The sequence below is a fragment of the Oreochromis aureus genome, linkage group 20 (genome assembly GCF_013358895.1).
Source record: "Oreochromis aureus strain Israel breed Guangdong linkage group 20, ZZ_aureus, whole genome shotgun sequence".
Classification (NCBI taxonomy): domain Eukaryota; kingdom Metazoa; phylum Chordata; class Actinopteri; order Cichliformes; family Cichlidae; genus Oreochromis; species Oreochromis aureus.
In genome coordinates, this window is record NC_052961.1 from 8,343,648 (window position 1) to 8,364,924 (window position 21,277).

General features: G+C 42.5%; 1 protein-coding gene across 4 annotated transcripts in view; it reads right to left on the bottom strand.

Moving 5' to 3' along the window:
- LOC116322023 (arf-GAP with coiled-coil, ANK repeat and PH domain-containing protein 3-like) overlaps nt 1-21,277 on the bottom strand; it is an 81,137-nt gene that overhangs the window by 36,560 nt on the left and 23,300 nt on the right. For all 4 annotated transcript variants that reach the window (XM_031741993.2, XM_039604213.1, XM_031741992.2 and 1 more), the window contains exons 2-3: nt 8,530-8,587; nt 613-732 (exon numbers count right to left, since the gene is read on the bottom strand). In XM_031741993.2, coding sequence (XP_031597853.1) covers nt 613-732; nt 8,530-8,587 — 178 coding nt within the window. The remainder of the gene's footprint in view (nt 1-612; nt 733-8,529; nt 8,588-21,277) is intronic.

Below are 21,277 nucleotides of genomic sequence, written 5' to 3' on the forward strand. Positions count from 1 at the left end.
TCCAGAAAAATTCTCATAATAGTCTCACGCCACAATAGTTTCATTTTTGTGAATAAAAGAAGCAAATAAAATCTGTCAGAAACTAAAACCATAATTTATATGAATTCTGCATGGAAGAAAATGAAAAGATCCACAAAGCTAAAAGTAAGTCAGAGCTGGTTAATGTCACTGAGCTGTACCATGTACGGGAAACAGAGCTGTAATTGCAGGACTGATTCATGCCATTTATTTTTATTCGTTTACAATGGAAACTACAAATATGAACAAGGCTTTAATAAGAAACTCACAATTAGTCATACAGTTGAAGCCAAAAAGGCTTTTAATAGTACTTAATGTCAGCAGCAATGAAAACAGTCCAAGACGCCGGAGCTGTGAGTCGAGCCAAGAAGTAAGTTTCCAGGCCTGATTTGATCCTCGCTGACTAATCTGTTAGTAATCAGGTTTGTTCACACAAAAACAAAGCTGCAACGCTAATGTCCGAGGAGAAGGAAACACCCTGATTTTTGAGGCTAAAACCTTCCACAACTGTATCCACTAAAAGACAAATAAAGCCAATAAGACCACATTAAAGTCTGTGATGGATAAAACCGAGGCTTTGTTTCAGAATCTCACCGAGATCATTACATCCTTCTTGCACTGCTGAGACAGATCCCGGATGCCGTTGACAAAAAGCTTGTTGGCGCTGACATACGCCTTTCCTGCTTCGATCATTCCACTGCATAGCTTCACCAGCTGTGGACAGAAGACAGACGAGGGGTTAAATGAAAGATGTTGAAGCTTTCAACACACGCATCATATTAGCAGGGCTGTAATTCCGCTTAAGGAGAAGGACGATGGGCAGGCCTTGTATATCAGAAAAAAAGAATCGGTATAAGGCCAAGGCCTTGTTAAAAAACAGGATTCATTTAAGAAGGACAGGTCATTTTAACCGCTACTGAGCAAGTCTTGAATGGTCAAAAATAAAATAAATAAAAAGATGTTTACAGCCTGGTACAAAAATCAAGGTTGAATTTTTGATACTGATCCATCTGGATACTAGAGTCTGAGGTATAACTAACTTCAGTCACAGGTGTTGCAACCACATCCGCGTGTTCACTTTCACAATCCAAGGGTTTTAAAAGCGACGGTGTGACGGCAACTTGTCAATCACAACCCGTGAGCCAAAGACCATATCTTGGATAATCCTCCTCTCAAATATTGACTGAAATTAGCAAATAGGCCTATAAACAGAGGTTTACAGAAATCACAGGAGAGGACTGTTTTCCTATAAATATCCTATAGTAATAATAATAATAACAATAATAATAATAATAATAATAATAATAATAATAATAATGGATTGTATTTATATAGCGCTTTTCGAGACCCTCAAAGCACTTTACAATTCCACTATTCATTCACTCTCACATTCACACACTGGTGGAGGCGAGCTACAGTTGTAGCCACAGCTGCCCTGGGGCAGACTGACAGAAGTGAGGCTGCGATATCGCGCCATCGGCCCCTCTGGCCAACACCAGTAGGCGGTAGGTGAAGTGTCTTGCCCAAGGACACAATAATAGTTCCAATATCTGCTATTGTAACTTGACTCTCTGCAATATCACTCAACCCAGGTCTAAAACAAGTAAAGTTTATTAAACAACTTATGATGGATAAACTGCAAATAAAAATATGCTATTTTCCCTTAAATGCTCGCCTAGCAAACCTCAGATGTGATGAGAAAATCCCTGCTCATGCAGTTGCACAAGAATGGGGATGCGACCTGGACAGCCAGCAAGCAAAATTAGCCTTTTCTTGTCCATCTTTCAGTTTCTTGTAAACCTAGCGGAGCATTTAATCTCAAGTTTTATCATTTACAAATATGCTACAAGTGTCTTTTTATCTATTTGCTTTATTGCTAACCTATAATAATTCAAAGAAGGGACACTGTTTGTTTATTTTGTATGAATTTGCTTTTGGTTATGTTAATTTAAGTTTTGAAATTTTAGTTACATAAAAAAAAGAAAATTCTGGATTGAAATCTTGGCCTGGTTTTCATATGGTGTTTCCCAATTGCACAACATCGAATGACAGTTTTGCATAAAGTCATAGTGAGCTTCTGTTATTTGGTGTAACTGAAAGTCTACGAAAAGTCAACATTCTTTCAACTTTAAAAAGTCATCAGTGTGTCTTTCCTCCCAGGTTTTGCAATGAAGACAAGCCTCCAGGTATCCATGAAGAAGAGTGTTGATGAGTTTGAGCAGGGTTAGTAGAAAGCTAGTTGACATCTAAAGAGCATATTGAAATTACAAGGTTAAAATAAAATCATGACAGCGGCATCATGTTTGAGTGGTTAACGCTGTCGCATTACAGAAACGTTCCTGGCCCAACCTGCAGGTCAGCTGGGGCCATCTGTTGAGTTTGCCTGTGTGGGTTTCCTCCAGGTGATCTTCCCACAGTCCAAAGACTGGATTGAGGGTGTTTGGTTAAGCAGTTGAGGAAATAAATGATTAATGGACATTAAAATTAAACTGCATGTCCATGCATGTCTCTCGAATGTAAATAGAGATTACACTTTCTCCCATGTGTCAACACCTATGTGGTAAATAGAAGCCTGCTTAACATGAGGCTCCGTGTGACCCATCACTGAGGTACGATCCACGCTTAAGGCCAGCGGTTTTTATAGCCCAACATCACATGCTCAGTCACTACACTCAAGCTTTTGTTTCTCTGCGTTTTCAGCTCGTCATCGCACCTGAGCCCCAGACGGGGATGGAGTCATCCAGCTGCATGTGTGCTGTCTATTCATCACCTGTGTTCACATATGGTAGTGTGTGCAGGTGGGCTCCGTATGTCAGCCCCTTGCCACCCTGCACACATGTAAAAGAGCCGATGTTATCCAGGACTGGATAATGGACAGCAGACACCGGCAACTCAGGATGAATGTTTTTGTGCAATTCCAAGAACATTTTCTCTGTCAGCAAATTTTCTCTGTCTGCCATAACGGCTGCTTTGTTTAGCTTCTGGTTTCATGAGAGGAAAATTAATCTCTTCTTATTTTTCACTCTGTGTTCTAATGCCAGGCTTTCTGCTTTTCAGCACCCGTCTTCTCCAGCAAGACTCATTTCCTCCCAGCTGCTAACCAGATATGAATCTGATGTGGCCCTTTCTTTGGTTTATAAGCAAACTCACCATTAGCCTAGCATTATGACTGAAAACAAGGCTTTACCTATCCTGCAATTAATAATACTAACAAAAAGCTTGCTAGTCTGCAGAGCTCCCCATAGATTTGCAAAGAGATTTATGTAGAGATAGACTGAACAAAAGACTAAAATTGCTTCCTGGTCTTAAAAAAAAAAGAGGAGGGGGGGGGGGCTCAAAGTCCCTTAAACTTGTCTCTCCCAAAGGTCTTTAATGGCCAGAAGGGGATAACTTCAGTGCTATCAGCTCTCTTACTCTGTGCCCTCTTTAAATGCTTTCCTGATGACTCTAGGTGCATAATCGCTACTTTCAAATCATACTGAAGTCTATTTTAAATTCTGATTATGATGGAGTCAGAAAGCAGGATTTGGTTCAGTTTCACAGTCAGCTCCACCCCTTATTCTAAATATCTGTTTTTAAAACAACTAGATAGTGCAGCAGAAACAGGTCAACACCTCATCACAAACCAATGGGAGGCGGTAGCCGAGTCCATCTTTCATGCGGTCTATGAGTCCCACACAGGCCTAGAAATCAGTCATTGTGTATTCTCCAATAAGCTAGTGAGTGGTTGCTGGCTAGGTGTAACTGTTCACAAAGACAGTACCACATCAAAAATCTCCTTGAGATTGATTTGCTGCAGTCACCCGTAATTTGCCATCAACTCACAGAACGGGAGTAAAAACTGTAACACAAACCACAAACAGATATTGGTCACCATCAAAGTAAAAGCTGTGCCTTACTCCTGCAATCCAACCTTCCAAAACACGTTGGTTGTAGAGTTGTAGGGTTTCAAGGCAGGTCTGCAATGTAAACTATAGGTGACCTTAGCAATCGCAAGGTTTTCCATGCAGCACCGTATGCTTCTTTACAACTAATCTGACCCAGTGACTGCCAGCGATGTCCAGTACTCACTTCTCAATCAGTAAGGAATTACACACTTTTCTGTCCTATAGTGCAGCGGTCCCCAACCTTTTTTGCGCCACGGACCAGTTTAATGTCAGACGATATTTTCACGGACCGGCCTTTCAGGTGTCACCGATAAATACAACAAAATAAAATGATACGACCAAGACAAAAACTGTGGTATTTTGTAAATATAATAATAAATGCAAATTCACTGTGTAATTGTGTAACTTTATTAGCAGCGTCCTCCTGAAATGCGCCAACAACACTCAGAGTAACATCCTCCTCTCTGCCCCTTAATGCTCTCTGGTCACTATGGTAACGCGTAAATATTTCTTTCAAAATAAGACACACAACTACAACATGGGAAAAGACCCAGGAAAACCGAGTTAACGATTAAAAACCCTGAAAACCATAAATTTCACACCCAAGCCTTAACTTTCGCGGCCGGGTACCAAACGACTCACGGACCGGTACTGGTCCATGGCCCAGGGGTTGGGGACCGCTGCTCTGGTGGCTGTTCTCTAGGCCAATGTAACTAAGACCTTAAATTACTGTTTTATCATGTGAACATTTGCTGGACACCAGAGATGGGTAATCCGATTACTTTTTTCAAGAAACAAGTAAAGTAAGGGATTACTTTTGCAAAAAAAGTAATCAGATTACTGTTACTTTCCTGTTAGCACGCTGCGTTACTGTGTTACTAAACCGCGATTTTGTTTGTGAGAGTGTCTCATGACAATGACGTACAAGCGTGTGATGCCTGTGGCAGCAACAGACGTGTGCAGATCAACATGGATAATATGGAGCGTGGGAGAGAGTACGACCATGTAGCGTTTAATGCTTGGAAGTACTGACATTACTTTGAGTTTGATTCCGTAAAAAGTGACAAAAACATTAGCGTCCGTGAGTGTAAGTACAAAAAAATATTTTATTTTATATGCTGGAATATGCAGGAAATATGTTGAAATGTTAAACAAACCTTTTTCTACCTATATAACCCGAATCTTATCAGCTAATATTTATGTAAATATTTAGATTCACATAAGAAATCTAGATCTGAAGTTAGCTTTTTATTCAATTTATTATTTACCCATTTTACTAAGCAGTTTTATACAACTGATGATCAAATTTCAGTGCAAAAAACACACATGTAAGCTGTTAAACACCCCCGCTTTCCAGTATGTTGATGGTTAAATGCATCTTTGTGAAGACCCTGGTAGATGAATATTAAAAATGACAGGAATGCCTGTGGACTGGTATATGAACTAACAATGAAGGTTTCCAACAATGATGGCAGTAAAAGAACAAGCTGATTAGTGCTGCCTCTTTCTGACACATGCAAGTCAGAGTCAGGGTTAGGGTTAGGTTGAGAACAGCACCAGATGGACCTGTGACAGGAGCATTACAGCTGGAACATCTGGCCGCCTCATTACAGGGCAACTGCACGCTCTGAAAACCATGCAGTCTGATGTTTTCTGTAATCCCCATCTTGCACTGCTGCCACGTCACATTTCAGCAAACCTGAGCTGAACTCTTCAACTGGGCCGAGCAACAATACCCCGTCCATTATGCTAGCAATGTTAGCACTAAGGGATTAGGCACTGCACAGTGATATAATCCTGTGTGTAATAGGCAGGCCGTGGCTAAGGTCTGCCGCAACTCAATATAGTGTGACAAAATGTGGAAAGAGACCAAAATTCCTCTTTTTCAGCCATTAGTTCTGCAGTATTTCTACCATTCAGGGCTGCAGTCAGTGTGAGAAACACCCTGTGAATTTCACTGGGTCCCATATGTTTGTAAGGATTCCCTCATTAATAATTAAAAACATAAAACATGGGATAGGCTTCTTTGGCACACTAGGTGGGCTTCTCCAAATGTTTCTAATTTACAACAGAGTTTGGTTTTTTAAAGGGGAAAAAAAGATAATTTTATACTTTGCAAATGTGCAAACTGAGATATTTATGTTAAAAATATAGTTGAGATGATCTCATTTAGCAGATTTTTTTTTTACTTGGTGTTTTTAATAGAGACAGCAGATAGCTGAAGACATGTCAGTCAAGTCATGGTTGGTGCTCTAAAATTTAAATTTCTATTGGCACAAGTGTAACTGATATTTTGTATCGGCAGTGTCCAACATAACAGGCCCGTAGCTCACTTGCTTCAAGCTAATATTTTTAGATTACAACCTGCTGGATTGTTCCATAATAACAGCATGACTAAAAAGTAGATTTAAATTTGACATTATTAATCATAATCCGCAAAATATTTAGAAACAAAAGCTTTACACCAAATCTGTGACTCTCAATTTGATGGCTGTCGATGACTGGTTACCCTGAAAAGTCAAACATGTACTGGACTACAAGGTGTGGGAAGAGTTAACATACCAGTTTTATTTAAATTTATAAAAAAAATATTGGGTGATAAAAGAAACCAAAGATTTATAAAAAAATACAGATTCAGCCCTGCTGCAGTAAGAAGGAGAGAGGTGCATGCACGGCTGTGTAACTCTGTGGATGGCAGCAATGTAAAAGATGCTTTGCTTCACTTTTAAACTATCCAAACAGGCGGTTCTGATGGTTTAGATTTTAACATAAATATTAACAAAATATTGACTTTTTAGTATAAAAATTTTCCTTGTAAGAAAAAAGAGAAAAACAGAAAATAACTTGTTTTTTTTAATCCTCCTAAATATACGACTGGCATCATTTAGGGGTCTGATTACAAGAGCTCAGCACAACCTTTTTATGTTTATTATCATATCTATCGATATCTATCTATCTATCGATATCTATCTATATCTATCTATCTATCGATATCTATCTATCTATCTATAGATAGATAGATATAGATATATATAGATATAAAAAATAAAAAAAAATACCCAGCACGCCCCTGCGGGCGGTTTATCCTTCAAGCTCGGGTCCTCTACCAGAGGCCTGGGAGCTTGAGGGTCCTGCGCAGTATCTTAGCTGTTCCCAGGACTGCGCTCTTCTGGACAGAGATCTCCGATGTTGTTCCGGGATCTGCTGGAGCCACTCGCCTAGCTTGGGAGTCACCGCACCTAGTGCTCCGATTACCACGGGGACCACCGTTACCTTCACCCTCCACATCCTCTCGAGCTCTTCTCTGAGCCCTTGGTATTTCTCCAGCTTCTCGTGTTCCTTCTTCCTGATATTGCTGTCATTGAACCGCTACATCGATCACTACGGCCGTCTTCTTCTGTTTGTCTACCACCACTATGTCCGGTTGGTTAGCCACCACCATTTTGTCCGTCTGCATCTGGAAGTCCCACAGGATCTTAGCTCGGTCATTCTCCACCACCCTTGGGGCATCTCCCATTTTGACCTCGGGACTTCCAGGTTATACTCGGCACAGATGTTCCTGTACACTATGCCGGCCACTTGGTTATGGCGCTCCATGTATGCCTTGCCTGCTAGCATCTTGCACCCTGCTGTTATGTGCTGGATTGTCTCTGGGGCATCTTTACACAGCCTGCACCTGGGGTCTTGCCTGGTGTGATAGACCCCAGCCTCTATGGATCTTGTGCTCAGAGCTTGTTCTTGTGCTGCCATGATTAGTGCCTCTGTGCTGTCTTTCAGTCCAGCTTTGTCCAGCCACTGGTAGGATTTCTGGATCTATCTATATATATAGATATAGATAGAGATATAGATATCTATCTCTCTCTATCTCTCTCTCTCTCCCTCTCTCTCTCTCTCTAAAATCTGCAATACAGATTTCTAATTTAAGAGGTTCAGATCAACTTTTTGATTGGTATTTTCTTCCTTAAAATTCGATCTTTACCAAAGCTCAGGTAAAGGCTATGAGGGACTAAACATTACCATAAAAAAGCTTCATCTCAAACTGTAAGATTGGACGATTTAGCTGCAAAACATGTTGCCAGTGAACCTTTAGTATCAGCAATCTTACAGCTTGCCACACGTGTCACTTAACGCCATGACCTCATTATGTTTGCTTTCCTAAAAAAAAACCCACACACACCAAAAAACGTTGGTGCCCCTAAGCTTCATAAAACCGGACTGGCTTCTTTAAGGCGGCACGTCTTTTGCCTTCAGGTGTGCTCGGGGCTGAGTTTCTGTTTCATTTATTCTGAACATGTTTTTTAAAAAGCTATTGAAACTTGGCCTGGTTTCTGTTTACTGCTTATAGAGCAAGAAAAACAAAGCAAGTACTGACAGCGTGGACTGAAAAAACTGAAAACATTATAGAACGCTTACTTTGTTTATCCAATATTGTTTTCAGTCTTTCATTCGCAATAACTTCTTTATGGAAAGAAGCAAAGGAAAGACACCAATACAGGTAAAAAGAAAGCCCGCAGACATAAATATTGAGACAATTTGCACTACTTTTTTCCCCTTTCACAACATCTTACAGCATCATCTTTATATGTTAACTAGTTAACTATGTTATCTAGAAGAACCGTCTTACCTTATCTAGTTTTGCCTCGATCTCCACCACCTCTGTTTCCACCTCATCAATATTCGCCCTGAAAAATAAAAGCAGGAAAAATCCGTTATTACACGTGTGGTAATGTGTAACAAATTGAATTGTGTTATCTCATTGAAAAACAGTTGATCTGCAATATTCTTATTATTCCCCACATTCCCAGAAATGAAACAGAGTTTTGCGGAGCCAGGCGAGACTCCGGGTGTGTTTTTAATGAGCAAGACGCCATCCTGGGAGCAGTTCAGCTCTGTCAAAACAAAGTGATAGACATGGTCTCTCCACAGCGAGGGGAACATAGCTGTCTGGCTCATCACACAACCCCCAGTCCACCTACTCACTGTCAACACTGAAACCGCACCCAGCCGCATCTGGAGCTCCCCTCTCCACCCTTGAGAGACGTGTGATTTAAACCCCGAGGCAGCATGACACAGGCCTTATGAACACCACTCTCAGGCTCCTCCGCATGCTGAGGTCATGTCAGAGTATGTGCGCTGCGAGCACGTCTACGTTCACCGCCCTTATGTGCCGCTCATCTGTTACGTATGTGCTTCCTGTTGCTGATGGTTTAAATATGATCTACAGCCAGCTTCTTCATGCAGTCACATCTTCCCATTTTTAGCGAGAACCCCAGGGATGGAAATGTTGGTCAGTCGGTCAGACTGGATCTTTGTTCCAGGCAACACAAATATCCGAGCAGCTGTACAGTTATCTATGAGGCCCAGAGCACACACACTGTAAAAACTTGGCTTTGCCGCCAAATACCAGCAGAACTAATTACACCCAATTTCTGTGTTTGCAGATGACTGAGCACAGCTGATTTGTCCTGTTCGTGATTTTAAAGCTGGGAGAACTGGCTCATCCAGTGCTAGTGTGCAATTTGGAAGTGCTGTGTGTTGAAGTTTTCCTTCACTGTTTAATGATAAGGACTTGTTGGATGCCTGGTTGCTCAATTTAACCACCTTTACAAGCAAATGTGCATTACTGTCCACCCCTGAAGGCTCAAAATCGGTTGAGATGGAGGGCAGGAGGTGTCAGAGCGAGGGAAAAGAAGAAAGATGTCTGATCATTCACACTTTTTTCACACACTTGACTCCTTTTTCAAAATTTTATATCAGTGTTGTATTACGAATCACACAGCAGCTCCATCAGATTGCAGTCGTGGCTAGCAGAGTACACATCTCCGACTCATTTCTTCCTCTCTGGCCACTGGTGGATTAGTCCGCTTGGACGAGCTCATGGGATGGAGGATGGCACATGTTCTCCAACCCCCTCCCACCATTTCCCTTAATATGGAACCGAGAGGATTGGGGGGGAGAAATGCTCCAGAGAGGAAATGTCTGTCAAAAGCTCCAACTCGTGCAGAATGGAAACAGGCATTACCTAAATAATCAATACTATATTATTCCACAAGTGGACACGTGCTTTGGTAACCTCAACTGATCTCCTGCTGAACGGCTCTGAGCCCAACCACGCTCAGGGATTATCTGCCAGTAAGCGAAACTGTTTTCATTGCTGATGTCATTTTAGAAGCTGCTCTTTTTAAAAATGTGATAGTGCAGCGTTTAGCAGGCTCTCGCTTTTCAAAAGGCTAGTTCTCCTCATGTATTCATGGCTCCAGCAGTTCTTGGGACTGATTTTAATGTCATGTTTTATTTGCAAATGTACACAGAAGATTTTAGATGCTTTTGGTGTTTTTTATAATAATCGACTACTTGTGAGTTATTAAGAAACAAGATAAGGTTAAAAATAGATAGCAGCTGTTCTAGCAGACTTGCTGCCCTAAAAAATAAAAAAAATAAAATAAATAAAAAAAGAGTAGTTAACTTCTCAGGGTGTTTGGTGAGGTGGATCGTGAGGTGCACTGTATTTTGGGCCAGACTGCTGCGGTAAAGCAACAGATGAACCTGAAGGAGAAGCTTTTGATTTACCAATCCATCATGTTGTAACCCTCAACTATGGTCATGTGCTCTCAGAAGTAACCAATCTCATTATTTTGGAATAACCAAAACAATGAGGCTGTTGTGGGAAATGTGATTATGTACTCATGATTTCATATTTTCATTGTAGGTAGAGAGGATTAGAAAGCTATGCTTAAACTTAGGTGATTTTGTTTAGAGTGCTGAAGTGGGGAAGACCGCAGGCAGGACAGTTGAAGGGTGTGGTACAATGGGCGGGACACCGAACCCAAAAGACTGTGTTGACTTCCGGTTGTGAGCCAGACCTCGCTAGACGTAATGGAGGTAGGCTAGTTAGCTAGGTCTCCGGATGCATCTGTATTTTATTTATTTTAAGCGCAAATAAAGACGTCTGATTTTGAAAGTAAAAGTTTCCGCCTGATCGCTATCATCAAAAAGAATCTGTGAAGTCGGCGTACTTCAACACTGTGAATATAAGAGTCGCTGTTTCTTCGAATCCTAATCAGAAGGCCAGAGCTCGCTGAAAAGATTGTATGTATAATTTTGTCCAAGATTCAAGATGGATGAAGGATGGGTGGGTAGTTATTCAGATGATCCCTCACATGGTGAGAGTAGAGGCTGTGGTTACAATGCAACTACAGTGGTTATCAAGGTCGACCACTGGGCTTAGGCCAGCCCTTCAAACCAGTTTATTTTGCATTATGGCTTTATCTGCAGCTCATTATTTAAATCCACACATTAACTGATTATTGGATAAAATACAGAAAAATACTGGGGAAAAAAATGCCTATCACAAAATTTACAACGGAACATCTGAACTTTTCGATGATATAAACCAAAGAAGATTTACTTCTGCTCAATTTAAGTTTTTTTCCTCTGTTCACGACATGCAAGGCAAGTTCAGGATCAAAAATAGGTCGGAAAACTAAAAACAACATGCCATTTTTTATATCCTACTGCTGTCACTAGTTCTGTGTCTACAGTTTAAAACTAAATGTCAAAACTGAAAATTAAAAGCTGAAAATACCTTCTGCTGGCTCACCTGCAGCACCATGATAGTCCCCACACTTTTGGAAATCACAGATTAGTCAATGTAATGTTTGTTGGTTTTGTCTAATAAATAAAAATCTGTGATGTTTAGCCCTGGTCAACTTAGGCCAGGCTTTCAAAACATTGGCAAAAACCCTGATCATGGAAAATGAAAACCTCAGAATGTTTGGCATGATAACAAATGACTGAAACTAAGTGTTTCAGTTCCAGTCTGTTGGGCAAAGTGGAAAAATCCTCTCAAAACATCGTGTACACAAACACAAAAGATGCCACAAACATTAAACCTCAGTTACGCTGGTCTAAAACCATAATGTGAACAATGTGTGTCTTGCAGTGATGGACGAGTTTCGGCGACAGAGTGGTGACACCCCAGCTAGTCGTCCCAGATGTACAGACTCCGGCTCGCAGGACAGCTGCTCCCTCCAGGCTGTATCCCCCCCCACTCCCCTTTTTTTCCCCTCAATGCACACACCTCCTATAATACATGCACATGGAGCCTCGGGCCCATAGCCACAGCAACCGTCTCTTAAGTGGGCTGCAGAAGTCCCTGATGTGCTTGTGAGTTGACCCTCATTCACACCAGGAGGAGCAGGGAAGCCAAATAGTCCCTTACGCGACTCATGACAGGGCCGGAGCGACAAGAGACCATTAAAACCTCATCGGGAGCCCATTAAACAGCAGTACATCCAGATGTGGTTCACACAGACGCCACCGATCAACTCACGTAAACACAGCGGTCCTTAATGGCTGATTAAGACCCAACAGCAACACCCACAGTACATTTAAAACACGCCGTCTAAATCATTTATCCAACACGAAGCCGTGTAGTTAAGCCGCGGTGTAAAAACATAATAAACACAGAGATTGTGCTGAGCAAGCCGCAGCTCTGGTGGTTTCTGGCTGGTGGCGTGCTGACTGGGCATCCAGGGGGGAGGCCAAGGTGCCTTTTACTGGCCCAAAGTCACAGAACACCTCTGTTTCTTGTTGCTTCTACCCGCCTACAGGCAGAAGCTGAAACAGGAAGCTCCAACCCTGAGGGCGGTGCATCGTTGGTCGGACCAATCGGAGTCTACGCTGCGGGACTGTTTTGATCACGCGGACTGGGAAATGTTTCACGTGGCTGCTAAAGACATCGATGAATACACAGACTCAGTCTGTGGATTTATCAGAAAATGCGTGGAAGATGTCGTCCCATCCGGAACAGTTAAATCCTTCCCAAATCAAAAACCCTGGATTAACGGAGATGTTCGCACGGCGCTAGCGGCACGGAGCACCGCTTTTGCCTCCGCGAACACATCGGACTACAAACACGCACATTACCAACTCCGGAAGACGATCAAAGCAGCCAAACGTGAGTACAGGGACAGGGTGGAGCAACAGTTTGACAACCCTCGGAGTATGTGGCAGGGGACTAAACACGATCACAGACTTTAGAGGAAAACCAGCACACCGCAGACCACGGCCTCTCTGTGTGAGGATCTAAACGTATTCTACGCTAGATTCGACACAGCGAACACCAGGAGACCGGACAGTGTGCGCACCGCGGATGACGTCAGTGCGCACACTGTGTCTGAGGAGGATGTGCGGAGGTACTTCAGGAGAGTGAACCCACGCAAAGCTACTGGTCCGGACGGGATTCCCGGCCGCGTCCTCAAGTCATGCGCGGCTCAGCTGGCTGGAGTGTTTACACATATCTTCAACCTTTCCCTCTCTCTGTCTGTAGTCCCAGCCTGCTTCAAAATGGCCACCATCGTCCCTGTACCCAAATCCTCCACCATCTCATCATTGAACGACTGGCGACCTGTAGCCCTGACCCCATCGTGAGCAAATGCTTCGAGAAGCTGGTCAGGGACTTCATCTGCTCCGCACTACCCGACTCACTGGACCCTCTACAGTTCGCATACCGCCACAACAGGTCCACTGATGATGCCATAGCCCTGACACTCCATGCTGCCCTGTCACACCTGGAGAAAAGAGACACGTATGTGAGAATGCTGTTTGTAGATTACAGCTCAGCATTCAACACCATCGTTCCTCGAAGCTGGACAGGAAACTGCAGGATCTAGGACTGAGCAGCTCCCTCTGCAGCTGGATCCTTAACTTCCTGTCTGACAGGCGCCAAGTGGTCAGACTGGGCAGCACCACCTCATCCCCCATCACACTGAACACTGGTGCTCCACAGGGGTGTGTACTGAGCCCTCTCCTGTACTCACTCTACACCTACGACTGCACGGCCACTAACAACTCCAACATCATTGTGAAGTTTGCGGACGACACTACAGTGGTGGGTCTTATCACCAACGGTGATGAGACAGCCTACAGGGAGGAGGTCAGCGCCTGACCCACTGGTGTCAAGACAACCATCTCACCCTCAACGTCGCAAAGACAAAGGAGCTGATAGTGGACTTCCGGAGGTGCAGAGAGTACACCCCCATCACCATCAACGGCGCCGCTGTGGAGAGTGTGAGCAGCTTCCGCTTCCTTGGTGTACATCTGGCTGAGGATCTTACGTGGTCAGTACACATAAACAAGACAGTGAAGAAGGCGCAGCAGCGCCTCTTCTTTCTCAGGAGACTGAAAAGATTCGGCATGAGCCCCGCATCCTCAGGACCTTCTATCGCTGTGCCATTGAGAGCATCCTCACTGGATGCATCACCACCTGGTATGGCAACACCACCGCTTACAACCGCAAAAGCTCTCCAGAGAGTAGTGCGGTGTGCTGAACGGATAATTGGAGGTGAGCTTCCCTCCTCCAAGACATCTACAGGAAGCGGTGCCTGAGGAAAGCGGGAGGATCATCAAGGACTCCAGTCACCCCAGCCACAAACTGTTCAGACTACTTCCATCAGGAAGGAGGTTCTGCAACATCCGGTCCCGTACCAGCAGACTGAGAGACAGCTTTTTCCACCAGGCCATCAGACTGCTGAACACGTCATAGACACCTCACCCTCACTACTGGAACTTCAACATTATGCACTCCATACTGTACATTAATGCCACTGTTTTGCACATACCTACCTCTGTATATTTTATATTTTATATATCTTATTTTATTGTTTACTCTATTTCATTTGTAAAACATGTATATACACACTCACACACACACACACACACACACACACACGTGAAAAACATATTTAGTACACACATTCAGTAATGTATATACCTTTATATATGGTACATATATTTATTACTTTTTAGATTAACCATTTTTATATTTTGCTTGTTGCACGTTATTGTATTTTGCACAACTCTGTTGCTTGTGAAGCTTGCACACAAGAATTTCACTCGCATGTACTGTACCAGTGTACCTGCACATGTGATGTGACAATAAAGGTGATTTGATTTGATTTGATTTGATTTAATTCGAGAGCCACTGCACATCTAACCGGTTCCACCTGATGCTAAACGGAGCTCTTTTGAAATGCTGGAAGGTAAATAAGCGTGATGTCCGTGCTGGCCAGCTGTTTTGTGGTTTAAAGTATCTTCTCAGGGAAAATGTTTTCAGTTCAGACAGCAGCGGTGGAAAATTTTAGTCACATCCTTTATTTAAACCTTTAATATCAGGTTATTTTTGTGTCCACCTTTGGGTTCTGAGGTTAAGATGTCAGTTCAGCTGGTCTTTAACTGTGTCTTAGTCGTGTACTGAGGTTATTTGGAGCTTTTTATCTCAAGAACAGCTGCTGCAGCAGAAAATGACACCTTGAGAGCAGAGACCGTGATCCAAAACAGGAAAACAATAAGCTGAAATGCAAATGCAAGAGCTGCAGATTGAAGCGATAATTCTCTTTACTACAACCTTTCTCTCTAATCATATTCCACTGAAAACATTACATAAACATTACAGTGAAATAACATGTTTGTTACAAGTAAATGAAAGGAAACAGTCAGATTAGTAACATGTACATCAGAATCATTCAAGACCTCAGCTGTCAAACGTGTGGTTTGGGGACCAGAACCAATCCACCAGAAGTTCTAATTCAGCCCAATGAAAACTACAGGAAAGTTTGATTCGCAAGGCTGTGTGAATCCCACACCAAAGGCAAAACAGACACACAGGACACCGAGCGAAACAACACAAACACAACCTGTTTGAACAGGTGAGTTTTAAGCTGCTTTTTATAGGTTGTCACAGAGTCACGGGTGCAAAGAGAGAGTGGGAAGCTGTTCCAAAGTTTGGAAGTTAACCTTTCGAAGTCCCCGTCTCCCTCAGTTACACAGAATCACATTAAGGCCCTTATTCAGGGATCTGAGAACCTGGTTTGGAGAAAAGGGGGAACCAAGATTGTAAACTGAAATCTACATCCAACAGGAAGCCAGTGCAAAAGTTTAAAAAAAATAGGGTGATATGCAAAGATTTATGACAGTAAGTTAGTTTAAGCCTGTCAGTTTACCTTGTGATGATTGTTTACTGTTGCTATGACAATCGCAACAGCAAGAACATCAACCAAAATGTCAGGAACGCCTGCCATCAAGCATTAAACAAACAGTGTGAATCCTGACTGTTACAAGCCTGGACATTTAAAGATTTAGACTACCTAATCCACAAATCACCACATCCCAACAGCTCCTCTCTCGAGTATGGGTCCCCAGCAGGATGGACTCATTTGAAATGAGCCCTCCCAACCACCACATCTCTCAGCTGGCTTAGAAACACCTATTTACACATGTAATATGAATAATATGCAAGATCTTAATCTGTCAGTATAAAAATGTCTTCAAATAAATGTGAGAGAAAATGTATTTTTACAGGTGTACAGAAGCATAACAAAGGAATGGAGATACCTTGAACTTTAGTAAATCTGTTTAGTTTTGGCTGCAGTGTGTGAAGCTGTGTGTGATGCGGTTGAGCATTCATATCTGAGAGGTGTTTTGGAGAAGGACACTGAGGCAGAGCCACCTGGTGGTCTGGGCGGACAGCAAGCAGGTGGGATGCTAAAGAGACTGCAAACACTGGGTGCATGTAATGACCCCTAAAATTCAACCAGACCAAAAATCATCTTCCAGCTGGGGCAAAACCTGCGGCTAAACCTCCAGACAGCAAGCCCACTGGGAGGATGAATTAGCCACTGAGTGATGAAGCATTGTCAGCACACAGCTGTGCAACAGACCCACTGTTATCTTTGAGTGATCCTCAACAATCAGCACACTCTTCAGCATGTCCGCATCATCATTCAAACCCTAGTGAACCGCGGAGGAAAGGTGGGGTCGGATGAAGGAGTGGAAACAAGGGACTGGAGACGCCACGGGAGTGTCTGTACGTCTGCCTGAAGGCTCGGTGATGGAGCACTTTCTATCTGGAGAAACTGCATTTTGTCATAATATTGATTGCTTTAGTGCCCTAATTGAGGCTGGACTGCATGGCTGAATGGTTGATTATTGGAGGAGGGAGGGTGAGTGTACTCAGCATACCCCCTTCAGCTACAGCTTAGGTTATTTTTAGCCGCATGGCTCCTAATGCCCTCTGCCCTCCCCCCCTCTTGCTCTTCCAGACCACTCACTGCATGAGCTAAAAGCAAGATCACGGAGTCACCTCTGGCTATGCCATGCTGACCATTAAATATAAATCTACACAGTCCATTTTCAGAGCTCTAACTCAAAAATAACGTCCCCTCAGAGATGACTGGCAGGACTCTCAAACTGTGGATTTCTCCCAATGCTGGAGCACTGAGTGTCCTCTACTGCAGCCTTCCTAAAAACCAAAAACACTGAAGCTAGAGATAATAAGATGTTCTATTCTGCAAATTATAGCTTTTCCTTTTTAAAATTGATTTTTTATCTGATGTTATTTCAAATTTCAAAGACTGCTTTGTAAAAATAATGCATTAGTTGGAGAAGATGATGAATGGCTAGACGGTGGTCAGACACCAGGTTTTTTGGTGAGTCAGTTTCTAGTATTTAATTTGTATTGCATCTCTGTTTAGCAGATCTGAATCTGTGCAATGCATCAATACAGTCGCTTCAAACTAAGATGACAAAAACCAGGTGGTATTCATAAGGGCTCGCCACAGCAGGTACCAGAGATGGGCAGTAACGCGTCACTGTAATCCGATTATTTTTTTCAAGTAACGAGTAGGGTAAGAGATTACTATTGCAAAAAAGGTAATTAGATTACCGTTACTTTCCCGTAAGAATGCTGCGTTACTGCGTTACTAAAACCCTGATTTTTTTGCGAGAGTGTCTGATGACAATGACGTAAGCGAGTGCGACATTCGTGGCAACAGCTGTGTGCAGATCAACAATGGATAATATATCTAGTGCGGAGAGAGTATGAGTACTCATAGAGTATGAGTACTACTCAAAGTAAGGTCAGTAAGTACTGACCTTACGAAAACATTAGCGTCCGCTGTTCACTGCGTGGGAAGAAAACTTTTTACAGCGAAAAAACCCCTTAACTTCCGAGCAAGCGCCAAGTGCGCTACCACGGAATGAGAAATTCACAGAGAAACTCGCGGATTCTTCCACTGACCGCTGCGGCACACCTGCACCAGGGCAAACATCCGCCTGCTATACAGGTGAAAATAGAGCAACAGGACCGCTGAGTCTTTGATTTTATTTATTTTCTGCTGTGTTTCACTTGCATTTATTTGAAAGACTGAGTGTAAACACAAAAAATTATTTTATGTGCTGGAATGTGCAGAAAATAGGTTTAAATGTTAAACAAGTTTCTTCCAGTCAGAGAATGTTGCATATAATTTAATTTTTGCTTGATGCATAAAGTTAAAAGATTAAAACTAATAAAACAAGTTTTAAAAGGAGACTTTTCCATTTGATTACATTTTGTATGATGGATTATGCAGAAAAAGTAGAATTGGGCTGAAAGATCGATAGTAACTAAGTAATTAATTACTTTTGAAAATAAGTAATCAGTAAAGTAACGGGATTACTTTTGGGGGGGAAGTAATCAGTAATTAGTTACTGATTACTTTTTCAAGTAACTTGACCAACACTGGCAGGTACCTCCATATGTTTGATTTAGCAGATGTTTCGCATGGGATGCCCTTCCCATCCCAAAGGGATGTGTCTCCTCCCATAATAAAACCAAGGGATCTTTTGCTTGTTAGGCCATATTACCAAGAGTCAAAGCTATAAAAATGGAAATCCACAAACTAATCAGTGATGTCGTGGTGGTTAAACCTATCATTTGTTTACAATTACTGAACTAAACTGACAAGTACACATACATGACCACAGGCACAGTTTTGTCTGAACATTTTCTCCTTTTCATGAATCACCATGTTGGAAGAATGCTACATTTTTTCCTGTGATATGTTTTTTGAGTTGGGACTATTATTGCTTTGTGACACATAAAGCTGAGGAGGAATGTCTTGACCCACTGGTGTCAAGACAACCATCTCACCTTCAACGTCGCAAAGACAAAGGAGTTGATAGTGGACTTCCGGAGGTGCAGAGCAGTGCACACCCCCATCACCATCAACGGCGCCGCTGTGGAGAGAGTGAGCAGCTTCCGCTTCCTTGGTGTACATCTGGCTGAGGATCTTACGTGGTCAGTACACATAAACAAAACAGTGAAGAAGGCGCAGCAGCGCCTCTTCTTTCTCAGGAGACTGAAAAGATTCGGCATGAGCCCCCGCATCCTCAGGACCTTCTATCGCTGTGCCATTGAGAGCATCCTCACTGGATGCATCACCACCTGGTATGGCAACAGCACCGCTTACAACCGCAAAGCTCTCCAGAGAGTAGTGCGGTGTGCTGAACGGATAATTGGAGGTGAGCTTCCTCCTCCAAGACATCTACAGGAAGCGGTGCCTGAGGAAAGCGGGAGGATCATCAAGGACTCCAGTCACCCCAGCCATAAACTCTTCAGACTACTTCCATCAGGAAGGAGGTTCTGCAGCATCCGGTCCCGAACCAGCAGACTGAGAGACAGCTTTTTCCACCAGGCCATCAGACTGCTGAACACGTCATAGACACCTCACCCTCATTACTGGAACTTCAACATTATGCACTCCATACTGTATATAAATACCACTGTTTTGCACATACCAACCTCTGTATATTTTATATATCTTATTTTATTGTTTACTTTATTTCATTTGTAAAACATGTATATACACACTATATACACACACACACTCACACATGTAGAAAAACATATTTAGTATACACATTCAGTAATGTATATACCTTTATATATTGTACATATATTTATTACTTTTTAGATTAGCCATTTTTATATTTTGCTTGTTTTACGTTATTGTATTTTTGCACAACTCTGTTGCTTGTGAAGCTCGCACACAAGAATTTCACTCGCATGTACTGTACCAGTGTACCTGCACATGTGACGTGACAATAAAAGTGATTTGATTTGATTTGAATAGAAGCAGCCAATGAGGCAGTCGAGGTAAGCAAGCAACCTACAGCTACAACCAATGATGCAATCACCAACCAAAACCCTGTGACCTCCGTAAAGATTTTTGTATTCATACAATTGGTGTCACATTTATTTCATCTTTTACCAAGACTTGTGCTTTTCTACGGTCTGCAGTAACCCAATCCTAATGCATTTACGGTGCAGAAGGAGTTCAGATGTTTGCAGTAAAACCCTTCCCAACATATGTTCAAAGCCCTGACTATTGTTCCATAAGACTTGCCTTTATTTTCCACTTGAAAGCTTAGATGTGTCACTCATACTTAAACTGAACGGCTTTCTGTTCTCCGACAGCTCAGCTCAAATTTCTGCACCAGACTGTGCCGACTGCGTGGCCGCATTAAACCCCCAAACCCTCTTCAGGAACACACATCTGTGCTAATGGCTTCGCAAAAGTGACGTGTCTGCTGCAGCGATAATGACTCATTTATGCTTCAATTACAGCATCGCTGAAAGTAGATTGATTTACATGTACTGGATGTGTGGGCTGTCACTGGGTTAACGTGGATGTATCCACATAGGAGCACGCCCAGGGCATACTCTGCAAGTGAAGGGAAGCGTTCACCCCCACCACCAAATATCTGTTTGTAGCCAAAGAGCTGAGTGGCAACATTCACCAACTCTGGCAGACAGACTGCCCTCCAAGCCCACCCACTCATTTAGTGGGTTAATACAGAGACCACCAAACGATTTCCAGTCTCTGATCTTTGCCTCTGTGTATGGAAACTCGCTGGTGTCAAGTTCAGGGAAGGATCAGACCATTAAAGTGCAATTAATCAATAAAAAAATAATAACAAACGGACTATGTTAGTCGGCTCAAGATCAAAACTGATATCCGATCCAAATATTGAATCCCCAGATTCAGTCCATCAATATTAATTATATTGAGTTTCATTCTTTGAAAACTTTGTTTCTATTCTTCACTGTCAAAAAAGATGTTAACAGTGGGCGTTGGAATTAAGAATGTTGGTGTTTCTTTAGTTAAAAAGACCAGATTAATCATTTGACATTGTTGACATTAAGCAGATTTTAATTTAGTGAGTGTGAGCTACTACTTTTGTTTTATTCTATTATTTTACTGCTGTAAAAGCCAAATTCCTCTGCAGGTATCACATTTTTAAGTTCAGCAGGTGAAGATAAGTATTTTGCTCCAGGGGACACCTGAACTAACAGATCCAGCGGGATAAGCTTCAGGATGCTGGTTATCTGGGATCGCAGGGGCTCAATGAAGCCCAAAGAAAGGCAGACTGAGTTAAAGCTGCTCTGTGAGTGTCAGAGCCTCTCATATGATCATCTATCATCCGTTCCTCCCTTATGACTTCACTGTAAAGAATTCACCAGAAACAAAACTCTGATAAGATGTCAGGAACTT